Source organism: Papio anubis, chromosome 11 (assembly GCF_008728515.1).
Source record: "Papio anubis isolate 15944 chromosome 11, Panubis1.0, whole genome shotgun sequence".
Taxonomy (NCBI): Eukaryota; Metazoa; Chordata; class Mammalia; order Primates; family Cercopithecidae; genus Papio; species Papio anubis.
In genome coordinates this window covers 10,998,815-11,015,094 of record NC_044986.1, presented here as the reverse complement: position 1 = coordinate 11,015,094, position 16,280 = coordinate 10,998,815, and the positions used below count along the sequence as shown (strand labels likewise).

The 16,280-nt window shown below is 48.2% G+C and overlaps 1 protein-coding gene across 7 annotated transcripts in view; it reads left to right on the top strand.

Annotated features, from left to right (window-relative positions):
• BTBD16 (BTB domain containing 16) overlaps nucleotides 1-16,280 on the top strand; it is an 81,263-nt gene that overhangs the window by 14,726 nt on the left and 50,257 nt on the right. For 4 of the 7 annotated variants that reach the window (XM_021943787.2, XM_021943791.2, XM_021943792.2 and 1 more), the window contains 4 exons: nucleotides 1,420-1,479; nucleotides 3,187-3,338; nucleotides 11,075-11,148; nucleotides 13,345-13,488. In XM_021943787.2, coding sequence (XP_021799479.1) covers nucleotides 1,468-1,479; nucleotides 3,187-3,338; nucleotides 11,075-11,148; nucleotides 13,345-13,488 — 382 coding nt within the window. In that variant the 5' untranslated portion in view covers nucleotides 1,420-1,467. The remainder of the gene's footprint in view (nucleotides 1-1,419; nucleotides 1,480-3,186; nucleotides 3,339-11,074; nucleotides 11,149-13,344; nucleotides 13,489-16,280) is intronic. The other 3 variants (XM_021943788.2, XM_021943790.2, XM_021943793.2) reach the window with 2 other exon arrangements.

The following is a 16,280-nucleotide window of genomic DNA, read 5'->3' as shown; positions in this document are numbered from 1 at the left end:
TAGCGGACGCCTGTAGTCCCAGCTACTGGGGAGGCTGAAGTGGGAGGATCACTTGAGCCCAGCAGATTTGAGGCTGCAGTGAGCCTTTATCATACTACTGCACTCCAGCCTGGGCAACAGAGCAAGACCCTGTCTCAAAAATAGAAAAAGTAATATTATGCAGCTATGTTAAATTTTTCTTTCCTGTCATTGTATTGGTTCGCTTGTTACAACAAGCATATATTATTAATACAATTAAAAAGTCCAACTAAGGCAATTAAAAGGCAAAGAAAAGCCTGTCTGCCCAAGTGGAATGGAAATTCTGTGAGGCAAGAATCATGTGCATTTTGCTCACTGCTGTCTCTCAGAAACGGCTAACACCTCTTTCCATACGGTGACTGCACAGGAAATGCTTGTTGGTGAATGGATGAACATAGCCATGACTGTGATGCAGGTGAAGTGCTGTTTGGGGAACAAAGGGGAGGTCAACTGAGGTTCTTGGTCATCAAGTGCCATGGCTTCTGCTGGTTTTACCAGCTCGCCCACTTCTTCTCTTCTCTGATGTTGCTCTGGGGAACTACCCAGTCACCAGTGCACATTTTTCTTGGGAGAATTAGTCAAGGTGTCTGCCCTCAGGGGCCAAAGAGTGGGCCCCTGAGCTAAGCCAGGCCAGCTGGGGCCTCTTGCTGAGAATCTGGATTGAACAGAACCCTGCATAGATGGACTGTGGGAGAGCCGACTCATGCTAGAGGCAGCGCCTGACAACAGCAGCCACCAACTGCTGGTGCATGCCACCCAGGCCCCTGCAGCTGCTTCCTATTCTTTCCCAGAGTTCTCCAGTTTCCTTTTGAGTGTATGAGACCCTCCTCTCATCACCATCCTTCCAATCTATCTTAACCTCTCCCCAACTCCATAATCAAATGGGTTTCTGTTGCTTGTAACCCAACTGCCCTGATAATGTTCAGAGATAGCTGGAAAGTCCTTCCACTCGTCCTCTTTCATGACCTGTAAGCCAGGGTGACCATCAGTCTACAGGACTCCAGGGCAGCCCTGGCCTACAGTCATTGTCTAGGCCTAATCATTAATATCATCGCTTTAGTCCCCTGGTCTGAATGATCAATTATGTGATCAGCCTACTTACAGCTATCTTTCGGTCTTCCTCACTTTGGCAGAGGATTATCTTCTGTTTTGCTTGATCTGAGCCACTTTCCCAGAACAACAGCAGAGATCTATCTGTCTACTCATCTGCTTACAAAAAAGCTAACAAACAAACAAACAAAAAACAGCAACAACAAGATATTCTCTTGATTGATAAAAAACCCACATTCAAGGCTTATTCATTATCGTTCCTGTGGCAAAATATAGATTCTTTAGGCCAATCTCCTCCATAATATTTTGAAAAGTATGGAAAATTTCACCTTTATCTCTTTTGTCTTCTAGGTTGCTTATCTTTTCTCTCCTGTGTAATCTCCACTTTCATTCACGATAATGTCGAACACGGTAAGTAGATCAGTTTCTCAAGAAGGTAGGTGATGAGAAGAAGCACTTGGTTATGGTCATTTTGACAAATTTCCACAAGGAGCTGGGTCCTGCACCACCGAGGACCTTAAGCGTTATTGGCTGACTCGGCTGGAAAGAGTGCGTCCAGGCAGCGGGCCATCCAGAGAGCAGGCTTGTGGTCTGAGCTGGCGATGTTTTACTTCTCACGTGACAGCAGCACTATATCTAGACTCAGATTCCACAGTTTTTAATCATCCACCATCTTCGAGGCACTATACTAAGGCATATTTCCCAAACTTTATTCTACTTTATACTTTTTACAACATTGGAAACAAGATGATATCCCCACAATCTCCACCACCGCCATCCTCACCGTCATTGTCATGATGACCATTACTGTCACCACCACCACCCGTTATTCCCATTTTACACATGAGACCTGACAGCCTCAGAATGTCACATAACTTGCTCAAGGTCACACAACTAGAAAGTAGCAATAACAAGATTTGAACTCAGATGCTCTAGTCCGTGGCCCATGGTCTCACCACCTCTCCATTGGTGCCCTGGTTGGCTTGGGATCAATGACATCCATTCCTGTGGGTCCTTCCTGGTGCTTTTTTCCTTGCTAGGTTGCTTTGGGCCTTCAGTCTAAGGTTTACATCCATGCTGGGTATTGTCCTTCTGTTTTATGTAAATTGCTGAATTTCTCCTGGAACCTCAAGAAAATGTCTAAGTAAAAGCCCCTGCCCAAAGACTCAGCAGTTCTGCTCCTGGGTATATAACCAAAATAATAAAAAGACAGGTGTTCAAACAAAACTTGTCCATGAATACTCACAGCACACTTCACAATAGCCAAAAGGTATAAACAACCCAAGTGTTCATCAACTGATGAAGGAATAAGCAACATGTGGAAAATTTACACAATGGAATATTATTCAGCCTTAAAGAGGAATGAAGTGCCAATACATGGATGAACCTTGAAAACATTATGTTATGTGAAAGATGCCATCCACAAAAGGCCACGTATTGTGAGATTCCACTTCTGTGCAATACCCAGAACAGGTGAAAACATAAAATCAGAACATAGGGGCTAATCTTAGAAAACAGATTAGTGGTTGTCAGGGGCTGGGGACGCGGGAACAGGGAGTGACAGTTTGATAGGTATGGAATTTCTTTTGGGGGTAATGAAAATGTTCTGGAATTAGGTAGTGGTAATGGTTGTATAACATTGTAAATGTACTAAATGCCACCAAATTGTACACTGTAAAATAGATAAAATTTTATGTTTTGCATATTTTACCACCATTAAAAAAATTTCCTTGCCCAATATCTCCACAGTTTAATATCTCTCTGTATGACAAGTTAGGATAAGTACTCAAAGGACAGTACTTAAAGCATAATACTATCCCTGCTTGTGGATTCTTCAGAGAGCTACCTGCAAAAAACAGTGTTTCTCCCTGACCTCTTGCCCTCTGGCACCTCTTGTCTTAGATCCTAAATTCCAAATTACTGTGTAGCTTGAGATCCTTGGTCTATGGAATACAGCGTCTTTACCTTGAGATGTCTCGTGAGAAATATTAGCCATGTTCAAAAATTAACCAGCACTGTAAAATTTGTCTTGATTTCCTTCCTGCTGTACAATTTGGAAAATCTGGCATTTATGTGAAGTTAGAAAAAAAGATGTCTTCTCTTTCTTTGATTACCAAGCAGCACAGAGCTCGGCTGGAACGCCGGATCGCTGGCTCAACCAACCGGTGGCGTTTCCCCAAACAGCCTTTTACTGGGGACCTGCTCTCACTTTCCCAGATGTTCAAGGCTCTGAGCATAGACTTTGAGGAAGCTCTGAGGAACCCAGACAGGTAGGGAGACTTAAAGATTTGTGGGAAGGAATGGCCCATCATTCCTGGGAGGGGAGGTGCCTGATGACCGGGCCACTCTGATTGGCTGGAGTGGCTGTCAAGGGCACATCTGCCAGGAAGGCTCCCTCTGGAGTCAGCTTTCAGGCACAGACAGGGTCATAAGTGACTACTACCTCTGAGAATGTGGGTGGTGACAAAAGGGCAGAGAAAGATTGAATTTTTTTTTTTTTTTTTTTTTTTTTACAATTTTTCTTCCCATTGGGAACTTTGAACCCAAACAGGATTCCGAGTTTATCATCCAGGAATGGACTGGTTTTTTGACAAACAAAACTTGTTAGTCCTGGCTCAGTGTGTAGACAGCTTGTGAATGTCCATTTTCACCCAATCAACTGATCCTCTCTCAATCTCATAGTGTTCCGAGCAGCAGGCTAGACCCTCACTTCCCCATGTGATGAGTTCCTCTTGCCTCTCCTGGAAACACAGAGCTGGACCCTTGCCTTAGTCTGTTTCTGTTACTGTAAAGAAATACCTGAGGATCAGAAATTTATAAAGAAAAGAGGTTTATTTGGCTCAAGGTTCTGCAGGCTGTATAAGAAGCGTGGCGCCAGCATCTGCTCAGCTTCTGGTGAGGGCCACAGGCTGCTTGTACTCATGGCGGAAGGCAAAGAGGAGCCGAGTGTGCAGAAATCACATGGCAAGCAAGGAAGCAGGAGAGAGGAGGGGAGGTCCCAGGCTTTTGTTAACAACCAGTTCTTGTGGGAACTAAGAGAGTGAGAACTCTCACCCCTGAGGGATGGTATTAATCTATTCATGAGGGATCTGCCCTTATGACAAAAATACCTTTCATTAGGCCCCACCTCCAACATTGGGGATCAAATTTTTTTTTTTTTTTTTTTTTCTCCTGAGACAGAGTCTCGCTCTGTCGCCCAGGCTGGAGTGCAGTGGCCGGATCTCAGCTCACTGCAAGCTCCGCCGCCCGAGTTTACGCCATTCTCCTGCCTCAGCCTCCCGAGTAGCTGGGACTACAGGCGCCCACCACCTTGCCGGGCTATTTTTTTGTATTTTTTTAGTAGAGACGGGGTTTCACCGTGTTAGCCAGGATGGTCTCGATCTCCTGACCTCGTGATCCGCCCGTCTTGGCCTCCCAAAGTGCTGGGATTACAGGCTTGAGCCACTGCACCTGGCTTGTGTTTTGTTTTTTAGAGACAGAGTCTTGCTCTGTTGCCCAGGCTGGAGTGCAGTGGCCGGATCTCAGCTCACTGCAAGCTCCGCCTTCCGGGTTCACGCCATTCTCCTGCCTCAGCCTCCCGAGTAGCTGGGACTACAGGCGCCCACCACCTTGCCCGGCTAGTTTTTTGTATTTTTTATTAGAGATGGGGTTTCACCATGTTAACCAGGATGGTCTCGATCTCCTGACCTCGTGATCCGCCTGTCTCGGGCTCCCAAAGTGCTGGGATTACAGGCTTGAGCCACCACGCAATTTGTACCACCCCTATTGCAGAAGGCATACCTCATTTCCCTGGTGCCGTGGACCTGGCTTGATGCCACTACCATCCCTAGGCTGGCAGCATCTGTCTTGTGAGCTCACAGCCAAATCGAAGTGAGCATGGACTGTACTCCTAGGGCAGCACCTGGCACAGAAGAACTGCCTGCTCAATCTTTGTTCAGCGAGTAGCCAAATCTTCCCTCTCTAGAGCCACTGGCCAACCCTGTTCCGTTGCTGAGTTCCTTAGTGCCAGGCCTAGGCCAGGGATGCAGGTGCTGGAGCTAGGCCTAGGAATACAGACAAAGTGACCCCAAAAGCTGATGAGAGGGTCTGGGCAGCAGGAACTAAGTCCCTAGGAGTTACTGAGCTAAACTGGAGGCAGTGGCCTGAGGGGTGGGGTGCAAAAATGGCATTTGGTGTTGGGCATTTGGACTGTTAACAGCAGTCTATCAACAGCGTTGGAATCCCCACTTCTTCACTTACTAATTCTGTGACCTTTAGTCAGTGGCTAACCCTCTTTGGGCCTCAGTTTCCTCATCTCTAAAATGGTTATATAGCACCTTCTTCAAGATGAAGAGTCATCTTGAGAATTAAATGAAGCCATCTATTGAAAATGCTTAGCACTTTTTCCGGCAAATAGTAGAGCTTAGTAAACAGAATTATTTTCTTTATTGCCTGAGCAGCATTTTAGTAATTAATCCCCGTTATTTCATCTTGGGGTGTCTCAGCTCTGTGCTCTGCCAGTCAACACCTCCTTTATTTCACTCTGCCTCCTTGCACCTTCCCCAGTTCCTTCCTCCAGCACAACAGGGGCGGAGGAACCGGTCTTCCAGGGAGAAACTTTTACACATCTGGCCCTCTGCTTTGTGATGTTGGGAAGCTGCATGTCCAGAGGCAGCAGATACTCTCAGGGGTTCTGGGCAAGTCTACAGCCATGCATCTGGTGCTCAGCTGATCCAGGATCGGTTCTGCCAGGGCACCTGGGCTCTGTTCCGTGAGCCTCTTGTCCTCCTCCTGAGACAGTGGTCTAGCCTGGGCACATGCTTATCATGGTGACAGCAGAGGGCACGAGGGTAAGCCCAGGAGCACATGTGTCTTTCAGACCTTCCACCATTTCACATCCACTAGGCCCCGTGAACTGAGGCAAGTCACGTGGCCAAACTCCCAGTCAAGGGACAGAAAACACACTCCATTTCCTTATGGAGAGAAATTTTGCAATATGGAGGTAAAAGATTTGGACAGAGGGAGGGATGAAGAATTGAAGTCCCTGGTGCAGTCTACTGAGTGTGGGAGAAACTGATGTGCTGTAATAAACCAAATGTGTCTGGGCATGGTGGCTCATACTTGTCATCCTAGTGCTTTGGGAGGCCAAGGTGGGAGGATAGCTTGAGGCCAGGAATTTGAGACCAGCCTGGGGCAACATGGTGAGACCCTGTCTTTACAAAAAATTTTAAAATTAGCCAGGACCTGTAGTCCCAGCTACTTGGGAGATTGAGGTGGGGGGATCACTTGAGCCAAGGAGATAGAGGCTGTATGAAGTGAGCTATGATTGTGCCGTTTCACTCCAGCCTGGGAGAGAGAACGAGATTTGTCTCTAAAAATAAAAAAATAAAAAAAAAAAAGAGAAAGACACACACACCCACACACCCCTTTTCTTTGTCTTCACAAGAGGAATTTCTTCCATGTGATTATGAGAAACTTCTTAGAAAGAAAAAAGGTTGTGTTTAATTTAGATAATAACATGAAAGGCTTTTTCCTGGTAACTCTTGTGAACCTTCAGGCATCAGGCAACTCTCAGATGGCAAACTCCACTGACAGTAAGGGCCTGGAATGCTCCATGAAACACACATTTTGTCCCCCAAAGCACTGCCCCACCTGGCAAGCTGTGTTCATGTCATGGATGGTGTTATTGCTGCTTTTCCCACCTGGGGGTGCTGTCTGCTTGGACAGGAGCTGGCCCAATCTGTATTTCTTGAGTTATGGAAAGGGTCATTCATGGTGGAAAGCTGAGGGAGCAGGCTCCCAGTTTCCTGTCTATTTTGGGTATGTAATTGTGCCCAGCTGGCCAACACTTCCTTCAGCTGTGTCTGTGGGTTTTCATGATGCAGGGAGTTCCTGGTCAGCCACTCAGGGGAGCTGATCTTCAGGCTGCTGGTCTTCTTGCCTTGGACCTTTTGCAGGCTCTGTGGCACTGAGCGTGGGAGAGGAGGCTGAGAGGAGGAAATGTGAACTTCCTTGCAAGCACCCTAATCTTTTCGTGCCTTAGTTTATGTGCGAATCGGGGATGCTGTCTTACAGGGTTGCTGTGAGAATTACATGACATAATTCATGTAACGAGCTTAGAAAAGTGTATGGCACATATAGACTCAATGCACATGTGTCAAGTGTGTCCCTGGGGTCCACTGGCATGTATGGATGCGTGCTGTCATGGAAACCCAGAGATCCAGCGCGGGAGGTGTGACTCAGGCCAGACTGGGGAGGGGGCACCCCCACCCCACGAAGGCTTAGGGGACTGTGGCTCTAGGAAAGGCCCGGAGCCCTCCCTGTCCCCAGCTGGGGAAGCTGCCTGGTGGTTTTCTCCCTTTCTGCCCGCAATGCCAAGTCCATTCAAGGGTGGGAGGAGGTCATGCTTAAGAGGTGAGGATGGGAAGAAGGGACCCCTATATTTTTATTTTGTTTTATTTTTAACCAGAGAGCAGTTCTGGGATAGTGGGACTAGAGACCAGTGACCCACGTTATAGAGGTGTTAACCTAAATAACAAACAGAGAGGAGAGGAAGACTCTCTAAAAGTAGTTGATGTTTATTCCGGAACGGGCATTGCAATGGAATACCAGTGCCACCATAAACTACGTGCATTTTCAGGGAAGTAAAGGAAAACAAAGGTTTTTTTGTTTTGTTTTGAGACATGGTCTTGCTTTGTTGCCCAGGCTGGAGTGTAGTAGTGCAATCACAACTCACTGCAGCCTCAACCTCCCACACTCAATTGATCCTACTGCTTCAGCCTCCCAAGTAGCTGGGACCACAGACATGGCCACCACATGCTAAATTTTTTATTTAATGTTTTGTACAGATGGGGGTCTCTCTATGTTGCCCAGGCTGGTCTTGAACTCCCAGGCTCCAGCGATGCTCCTGCCTCAGCCTTCCAAAGTGTTGGGATTACAGGCATGAGCCACCATGCCTGGCAAGACAAAGGTTTTTAAAAGAAAAGTGAGGAGGATTACATCATTGCTCTGAGATAATTATCCCTGGCTACCAGGATCCATAACAAGGGTGACACCAGTTTGAGCTGCTAGGCAGATGTCCTCGCAGTACTTTTTTGTGTGTGAGGTTATGATGGCCTTTGTGTGCAGTTGTAGGTTTTGCAGAGTCTTTTGTGATAGTTCTTATTATCAGGCATTCGTGTGTGAGAATTCTCCCTTCCTGGCCTTCCCCACCTCTATTTGTTGGGTGGAATTTTTTTTTTTTTTTTTTTTTTGAGACAGAGTCTCTCTCAGTCGCCCAGGCTGGAGTGCAGTGGCACGATCTCAGCTCACTGCAAACTCCGCCTCCTGGGTTCATACCATTCTCCTGCCTCAGCCTCCCAAGTAGCTGGGAATACAGGTGCCCGCTGCCACGTCTGGCTAATTTTTTGCATTTTTTTAGTAGAGACGGGGTTTGACCGTGTTAGTCAGGGTGGTCTCGATCTCCTGACCTTGTGATCCGCCCGCCTCAGCCCCCCAAAGTGCTGCGATTACAGACGTGAGCCACTGTGCCTGGCCGTTTTGTTTTTTAAAAGAGATTTAGAGACGCGGTCTCGCCCACTTGCCCAGGCTAGAACGCAATGGCTATTCACAGGCATGATTACAGCTCACTGCAGCCTCGAACTCCTGGGCCGAAGTGATCCTCCTGCCTCAGCCTTGCGTGTACCTGGGACTACAGGAGCATGATACCATGCCAGGCTCCGTCAGGGTTTTTAAGGCATCATAACTCCATTTTTATTTTGGCACCCTTCACAGAGACAATGAAAGAGAGAATGTTAACCAAAGGCAAGTCCGTGCCAGGCATTCCAAACATTCACTCTTTCACTCTTCCCTTCCTCTGAGACCAAGAGGCAGAAAATGGAAGGACTGAGGTCCAGCCCCAGGTCTATGTCACTCTTTCTAATTCATCAAATTGGCATTTTGACCTTTGGATAGTTTGCTCCAGGAAGTCCGTATGTCCATGAGAAACTTACTTCCCCTTCTTCCCCTTCTGCCTTTCTCCATCATGGTCATGACTTGGGGACATGAGCTCCAGCCTAACAGCACGTTCCCAGCATCCCTGCACCAGGTGTTGCAATGGGAGTTCACCGCGGACCACTTGGTCCCAAACAGTGAGACAACTCACAGATGCCATGTGTTCCGTTCACTTTTCCAGTGATCCTAAAATGAAGTGCAGCCCTTGGGAATGGCAGAGCCTACATGACGGTTGGTATATCTTGACAAGCAGCCCTCACACCCAGGAGAAGGCAGTGTGCTCACCTCTGTTTCCTGGCATCCCCTTGGCTCAGCTGATGACACTGATGTTTGTGAGGGTAGTTGAGTTCATGGACCTTGCGCCATATTTTCCAAAGTCCATGGCTCCATTTTGAGATCACGGTCTGAACTCTTGACTCTGGCCAGCTCTTTCCAGACGTGTCACCCAAGCCACGAGGAGGATCGAGGGAGGAAGCGAGGGTGGCTTGGGTCAGATCTCCACTGCTCCTGTTGAATAAGCAAGTCCAGCTCCCACTGCCTGCCTTAGGCTGAGTCATTGGCAGCCACCCTCCCGCCTTGGACAGGGCAGCACGTAGTTGGTAATATTCTGGACACAGGCTCCCACCCATGCTTCCTGCATGCACCCTGGCCCACGGGGTCTCCTGGGATTGTTGGAGACAGCATGGTAAAGTTGACACTGCATGACACAGACCAGCTGTGGTCACAAATGTCTCTTGGCTGGCTGGCTTTCTGGGATGACTGTCTTTAAGCTGTGAATATGTGACTCAAATTTTGTTTCACTTCCTGGCTTAGCATGATGAGTCCATGGTGTTTATCTATGTGGTCATGGATTCATTTAATGAATATTTGCTGAGCACCTGTGTGATGGCTTGTGCCAGGGTCATAGCAGTAAACACATGCCCAATCTGTCTCACAGAGGATACACAAGTAAACAGGCAGCCACAAGACACTCCAGAAGGAGTTTTAAGGGGGAAATCCCAGGACGGGCAGGGGGAAAGCCACTGGCCCAGCATCCCCAGAGAAAGCAGCAATGAAGCTCATTCTGAAGAATGAGTAGGAGCTTAGCAAGGGGAAAGGCAAGGAGGAGAGCATTTGGGAGAGGGAGTAGTGCATGCAAGAGACGAAAGCAGCAGTTGGCAGGTCCAGGTGCAGGCTACTGAGAAGGGCTGGAGTGGGGACCTTTGAGGGACCAGGCTGCAGAAACATGCAGGAGCTGGTTAGCCATGCTAAGGAGTTTGGACTTTCCCCCAAGAGCAATGGGGAAACACTGGAGGATGCTCAGCAGGAGAGAGACAAGACCAAATTTGCATTTTGTGGGAGGCAGGCATCCGAGCAGAGCAGGGTTGGAGGCTGGGAGACTTTGGCAGTGACTGAAGGGAGATCGTAGGGGCTTGGAGGAAGGCGATAGCAAGAACAGCAAAGAGAGATGGACAAATTCAAAATATCCAGGCAAGTGATGAGATGTAACAACACTCGGCATGCTGGCTTGGGCAACTGCAGGCTGGTGGTGCCATTTCCTGAAATGAGAATCTGAGTGAGCAGGGTAGGATTTGGGGTAGATGCTAAGTTTAGTTTTTGGACACACTGAGAGTGGGACCTGTATGACCTCTAAACAAAATCGTTGATGAATTAACATCCCAGAAATGAGCAGAAACCTCTATTCTTTTCTCCCAGCAGATATTACTGAGTGTCTACTATATGCCAGATAATGTTTTAGACACTGTATAAAGTGTCATTCAGGCAGCCAAGTACGACCTCAAATACCCCCTCAGTAAGCCCTACCCACAAACTGAAAACAGGAATCAGCATTATAAGCCAGCTATCAGAAAGGCTACATATAGTTTTTCAGATCAGCAGACAAATGGTGACCTGAGGAAACTCTTCCAAAGGGCGAGATATGAATAGCTTGATCGATGGGTGCTTTAAGGAAGTTTATGCTAGAATAATCCATGTTGTAGTTGGAGAAAAATGTCAGTATTAACTCCTGGATTTTATGTTTGCATTTTCCCTTGAGGTTACACATTTCACAAATTCAGAAGTTTTTCTGTGAGAATTTCAAGAACAAGGACATCCAAAGTGCAGAAGCAGGTGAGTTTGTGTTCTCCGTGGATTAAGTCAGAATGCTGCTGACTTCAGGGGCATCTTGTGGTCTTTACGGAAGAAAGCCAGCCCATAAGCCAGGGCACTCGTCCATAAGTTGCGATTCTTATCCACTTCCCAGTATCTGAGAAACAATAGGTGCCCTGTAAATATTTGTCAAATGTGCAGTGAGTGAAACCAAGCTTGGTAAACACATTTTCATATGCTTCTCGCCGTGATAAAGACAAACGTGTTGGTGTCAATAAATAGCTCACACCTGTAATCCCAGCAGGGAGGCCCAGACGAGTGAATCACTTGAGGTCAGGAGTTCGAGACCAGCCTGGACAACATGGTAAAACCTAATCTCTACTAAAAATACAAAAATTAGCTAGGCGTGGTGGCACGCACATGTAATCCCAGTTACTCAGGACGCTGAGGCAGGAGAATTACTTACCCCAGGAAGAGGAGGTTGGAGGTTGCAGTGAGCTCTAGCCTGGGTGACAGAGCAAGACTCTATCTCAAAAAAAAAAAAAAAAAAAAAAAAAAGTAGTCTTTGTATTGAAAGACTAAACGGAATGCAGCAAGCATAAAGCAGCTGTTCTTCGTCTCTTTGGGCTCTAACCAGTCGTGACTTGGACGTTCACAGCTGCACTTGTTCAAGAGGACTTTTCTGAGGCAGGATCAAGAATCAGGATAGGTTCTTTTTTGCTAGAAAAATGTTCATTGAGCCTCATGAGGAGGCTGGACAGCTTCTTAAAGCAGCCCTTTTTTTTTTTTTTTTTTTTTTTTTTTGGATAAAGCCTACTGCATGGTGTGGCTGCCTGAGATCAGAGCCAGCCTCCTTTCCAAAGAGAGGCTAACAAATTCTTTTCTCACCTTCAACTCTGAACAGGAGAAGTAGTCTGAGACCATCTCCTGGCATGAGAGAAAGAGCTCTGGATTGATTAGTGATGGCTGCCATGCATTGGCCATCCTGAAAGTGGAAATTGACATCCAGTGAGTGAATATGTTGTATCCACAATTCTGCCCCTGCCTATAATCACCCTAATGGGCTGAGACTTTTTCTAACTCAACATAACCAGTCCACCTAAGGCGATGTAATATTTGAGATGCAAACCCCCTGAACCCCAGCACCAAACAATATCATAATATTGGTGAATAACAATAATAGTAACAGGAAGAAGAATCAGGTACCCAAGGTCACACTGTGAAACTAATGGCAAAACCAAGAAATACGTAGATGGGGCTAGTGGCCCTTCAGGTCCTGTCTGGCACTCAGATTGAGGGTTTTAGGCACCTCTCCTTTCCCCAGCTCTGTACTAACAACACAGGAGCTGAGCCATGCAGAGTCCTCTCCCCATGGCCTCTCGAGCCTCACCTGGCCTGGCATCCTCGGTTTCGCCCTCTGCCCTCCTCTATCAAAAAGCCTCTTCTTTTAGTGATCACTGATTTTATCCTCAGGTTAGATGCCCCTGAATAAAGTCTCCTACAGTTTGGAAACAGCCTTCTTTTATTGTCAAGGGAGGGTCACGAGAATCCTACCCTCTTTGGTAGGTATTACATTTCAGATGGGTCATGCTTTGGAACTCATAGTGCAGTAGTTCTCAACAGGGAACAGGGGGTGATTTGGCTTCACTGGGGATACTTGGCAATGTCTGGAAACATTTTTGGTTGTCACCGCTGAGGAGGGAGTGCTACTGGCATGTAGTAAGTAGATGCCAGGGCTGCTACTGGGCATCTACAGTGCACGGGACAGCTCCCCAACAGGCATGTATCTGGCCCAAAATGTTTACAATGTCAGGGCTGAGAAACACAGTCGTAGGGGAAGCCAGAACGTTCTTGTTGCCTTGGCCCCCCAGGAGTGCCCCAGACAATGTCCCTGTTCCACAAAGCTTTTCCTGATTCCCCACATCGGAGGGCAGCGCGAGTGCCTCTGAAGTCCTACAGCTGTTAGCCGACAGCTGTCCTGGACATGTGGCATGTCCTGGGTGACCTCATAAGACTCCTTCAGTGTCCCCCTCAAAGCCACTAAGCCCCCGAGGCCCACACTTCACCACTTCCTTTCTGAGATGCCTGGGGGGGCTGCTTGCCTGCTTCATCTGCTTAATGATCCACCGAGCAAAGGAGTTGGGGGAGAGGAAGCTGATGCATCTTTGGGTGGGGACGTTATTGATGTGTTTGCTCAGCATCATTTTCTCTCCTCAGATGTGATTCTCGAGTGCCTGGGCTTCAAATGGGAACTCCATCAGCCCCAGCTTTTTCAGTCTGAGACCTTGGCCAAGCTCTACCTGAAAGCCCTGACGCAGGGCACCACATACCCCTTGAGGGAGCTGGAGGAGCTTCTGCGAGGTACTTCCTCTCTGGTGCCCAGTGCTGGAGCCTCAGTGCCCTCTAGCTTGAGGGTCCCAGCTTGGAACATGGTTATCTGTTTTGAGACCACGGTCACTCTAGCAGTCAAGAGCAAGGCTCCACGGTGTTATCTCATCCCGTGACAGCCTCAGTTTCCTCAACTGTAAAATGGGATAATAGTTCTTAGGATGCGGCTTTGAAGAGTAGAGGAAGTACTAGGTGTGAAGTTCTAGAACAAGGCCTGGCGCACAGCGAGCACTCAGTACATGCCAGTTATTATCCTTGAAATAACCTGAGTCTTGTCTGGCCAGCCCAGACATACAGACTCTACCTACTTCTTTGAAAAGGAAAAATGGGCTGTGGGGAATTTTCTGAAGAGCTTTTTGGAAGGAAGGTGGAGTTCTGATATCTGTGACTTATTTGGCCCTAAGTGTGCTATTCAAGGCCCACATGTGTGCATCTATTTTGTTGTTGTCTTTGCTTTTCTTTCCTCTTCTCTTCTCATCTCTCTTCTACCTCATTCCAAAAAGAATGTAGGCCACTTCTTTCTTTGTCTCCCAGCAGGGAGGCCTGACCACCCCAGCCTCCTCTCACCTGGTCTCTAAGTTGTCTCCATCTGCACTGCCAGCTGCTGCTTTGGGCTACAGGTTGGCATCCCCTCGGGCTGACTCATAAGCAGGTGCCATGGAAAATTCGAGGCCCCCAAAGCCAGCCAGCATACCAGTCATGATGGGCTTTCATTTCCAAGACATGACAGCAAAGCCCTGTTATTCTAGAGTCAGACAGGCAGCCGGAGCCCCCACTCATTCCCCCTCCCTGAGCCTGAGCTTGGAGGGAGAGCCCCGCTGCCTGCGGGAATCTGACTCAGTCCTTCCCCGCGGTGCAGGCAGTGAGAGCCAGCTGGGCTCTGCAGAACTGCGGCAACCTCGGTGTTGGCTCATGAGCCTCTGTGCTCTTCTGAAACCTTTGTCCCAGTGTCTTCAACAGCCAGACTGGGCTCTTCCATCTCCCCTGTACCCAAGTCAAAACATTCACCAGACCATCTGTGAAAGGCTCTGGTGAGCCAGACAGTGAGTTCATGGAAAAGCAGGAGAATTTGGAAGCAGAAATGGAGTCATTAACATTATGGTCTTTAATGTGTCTAGAATGGGTCACTAAAATGAAAATATTTGGCCCTGCTAAGACAGCCACTCTGATCCAAGCCTTCCTGCTAGAGGCTGCGCCTGGCTGGGAGACAAGAGGGAAGGTGCAGAGATGAAACCCCAGTGCCCTGGACTGTCACGACTCCAGCGTCTCCTCACAAGCTCCATGGACTGATCAAGCCCTGGGATTCATGTCTTTCAATAGGAACAGTCACAGTCCTTTATGTGCCTTTGAAAGCGAACATATCTCACAATGGTGGTTTGCATACCTGTCTCACAGTTATCACTTGCATGTTCTTGAGATCATCTGTGTTGCTATCCTGGAACTTCTGGCCAGACCCTGGAGTGCTGGACTCTGCAGAGATGCACAGGCTCTCCAGCTGCTCGATTTCCTTCCATGGAGAGTGGAGGAGCAGCTGTCTGGAGAGGACGTGTTTATTCTCTAGCGGGGAATCCAAGAAGGAAGTGGCCCACTTACCGAAAACAAACTAACCACCTTGGCTTTGGAGAACCTTGGAGAAGAGTGTGAACAAATTATTGATATTTTATCCGATTTGGGGGTTTTACTCAACCTGGAGGGAATATTGAACTTCTGCCTTTCACTTACTCTGACAGAACTGATTCCCTCCCTCCCTCCCTCTCTTCCTTCTTCTCTTCCTTCCTTCCTATGTGGAATGCTTAGCTTATGCCAGGCATTGTGCTAGGAGCTTACCATCTGAGGGGACAGACAAACCCAAAATGATTGGAAAGCATGACAAATACTGTGATACATTGTAATATTAACTGCCACCTCTTGCATGCCTACTGTGTGCCAGGCACTCACGTGCATCCTCCCATTTACTCCCTGCCATGGGATGGATGGCAGGCTGGCATGAGCAGATGCGAGGCCGTGTAGTCATGCCGGAGAAGAATGTGACCCAGAGTGGAACAAGCCTGGCGCTTAGGAAGTTCTCAGTGAGTATTTGCTGAGTGAGAGCCAGCACAGAGCCAGGTGACGGACGACAGCGCGGGGAAACGGAGGGCAAAGGATCCTTTGCTCTCTTTTTCTTTGTAGCTGCACAGGATGATGGACTTTTTGGCTCTGGCTCACATCATTTTTCATTATCTGGAACCTTGAGCTCCCTGGTGATGGAATCCACGTGCTGCATTCATTCAGCCAATATTTACTAGCACCAGTGTGTGCGAGCCTGGGGTGGGCCCAGGGGATGGAGCAGCGAGTGAACCACCTCAGCTGAGCTGCCAGGGAGAAAAGCACAACAGGGGCACAGAGTAGTAAATGGAAGGTCATGGTCAAGTTAGTCTCTGAAGAAGAATAAAGCCAGTTAGCGGGGGAGTGGGGTGCTACCTTACATCTGGGGTCAGGAAAGGCCTCTCAGAGGGAAGGACAAGTGAGAAGACCCCTGATGAGGGAGGGAGGGCGGGAGTCCCACACCATCCCGTGGAGCATGCTGGTGGGCGGGGCGGGGGGTGGGGGTGGCAGGTGGGGGCATGATGGGCGGAGCGGTGGGCAGGGGTTGTAGGCCATGTAGGAATTGGGGCTGCTGGTAGGGCCTTGGCTTTTGTGCCAAGGTTGTGGGGCACCTCTGGAGACCTGAGAGCAGTGCCACTCTGTAACTCACATTCTGGGATGACTGAGTGGATGGCATTGGC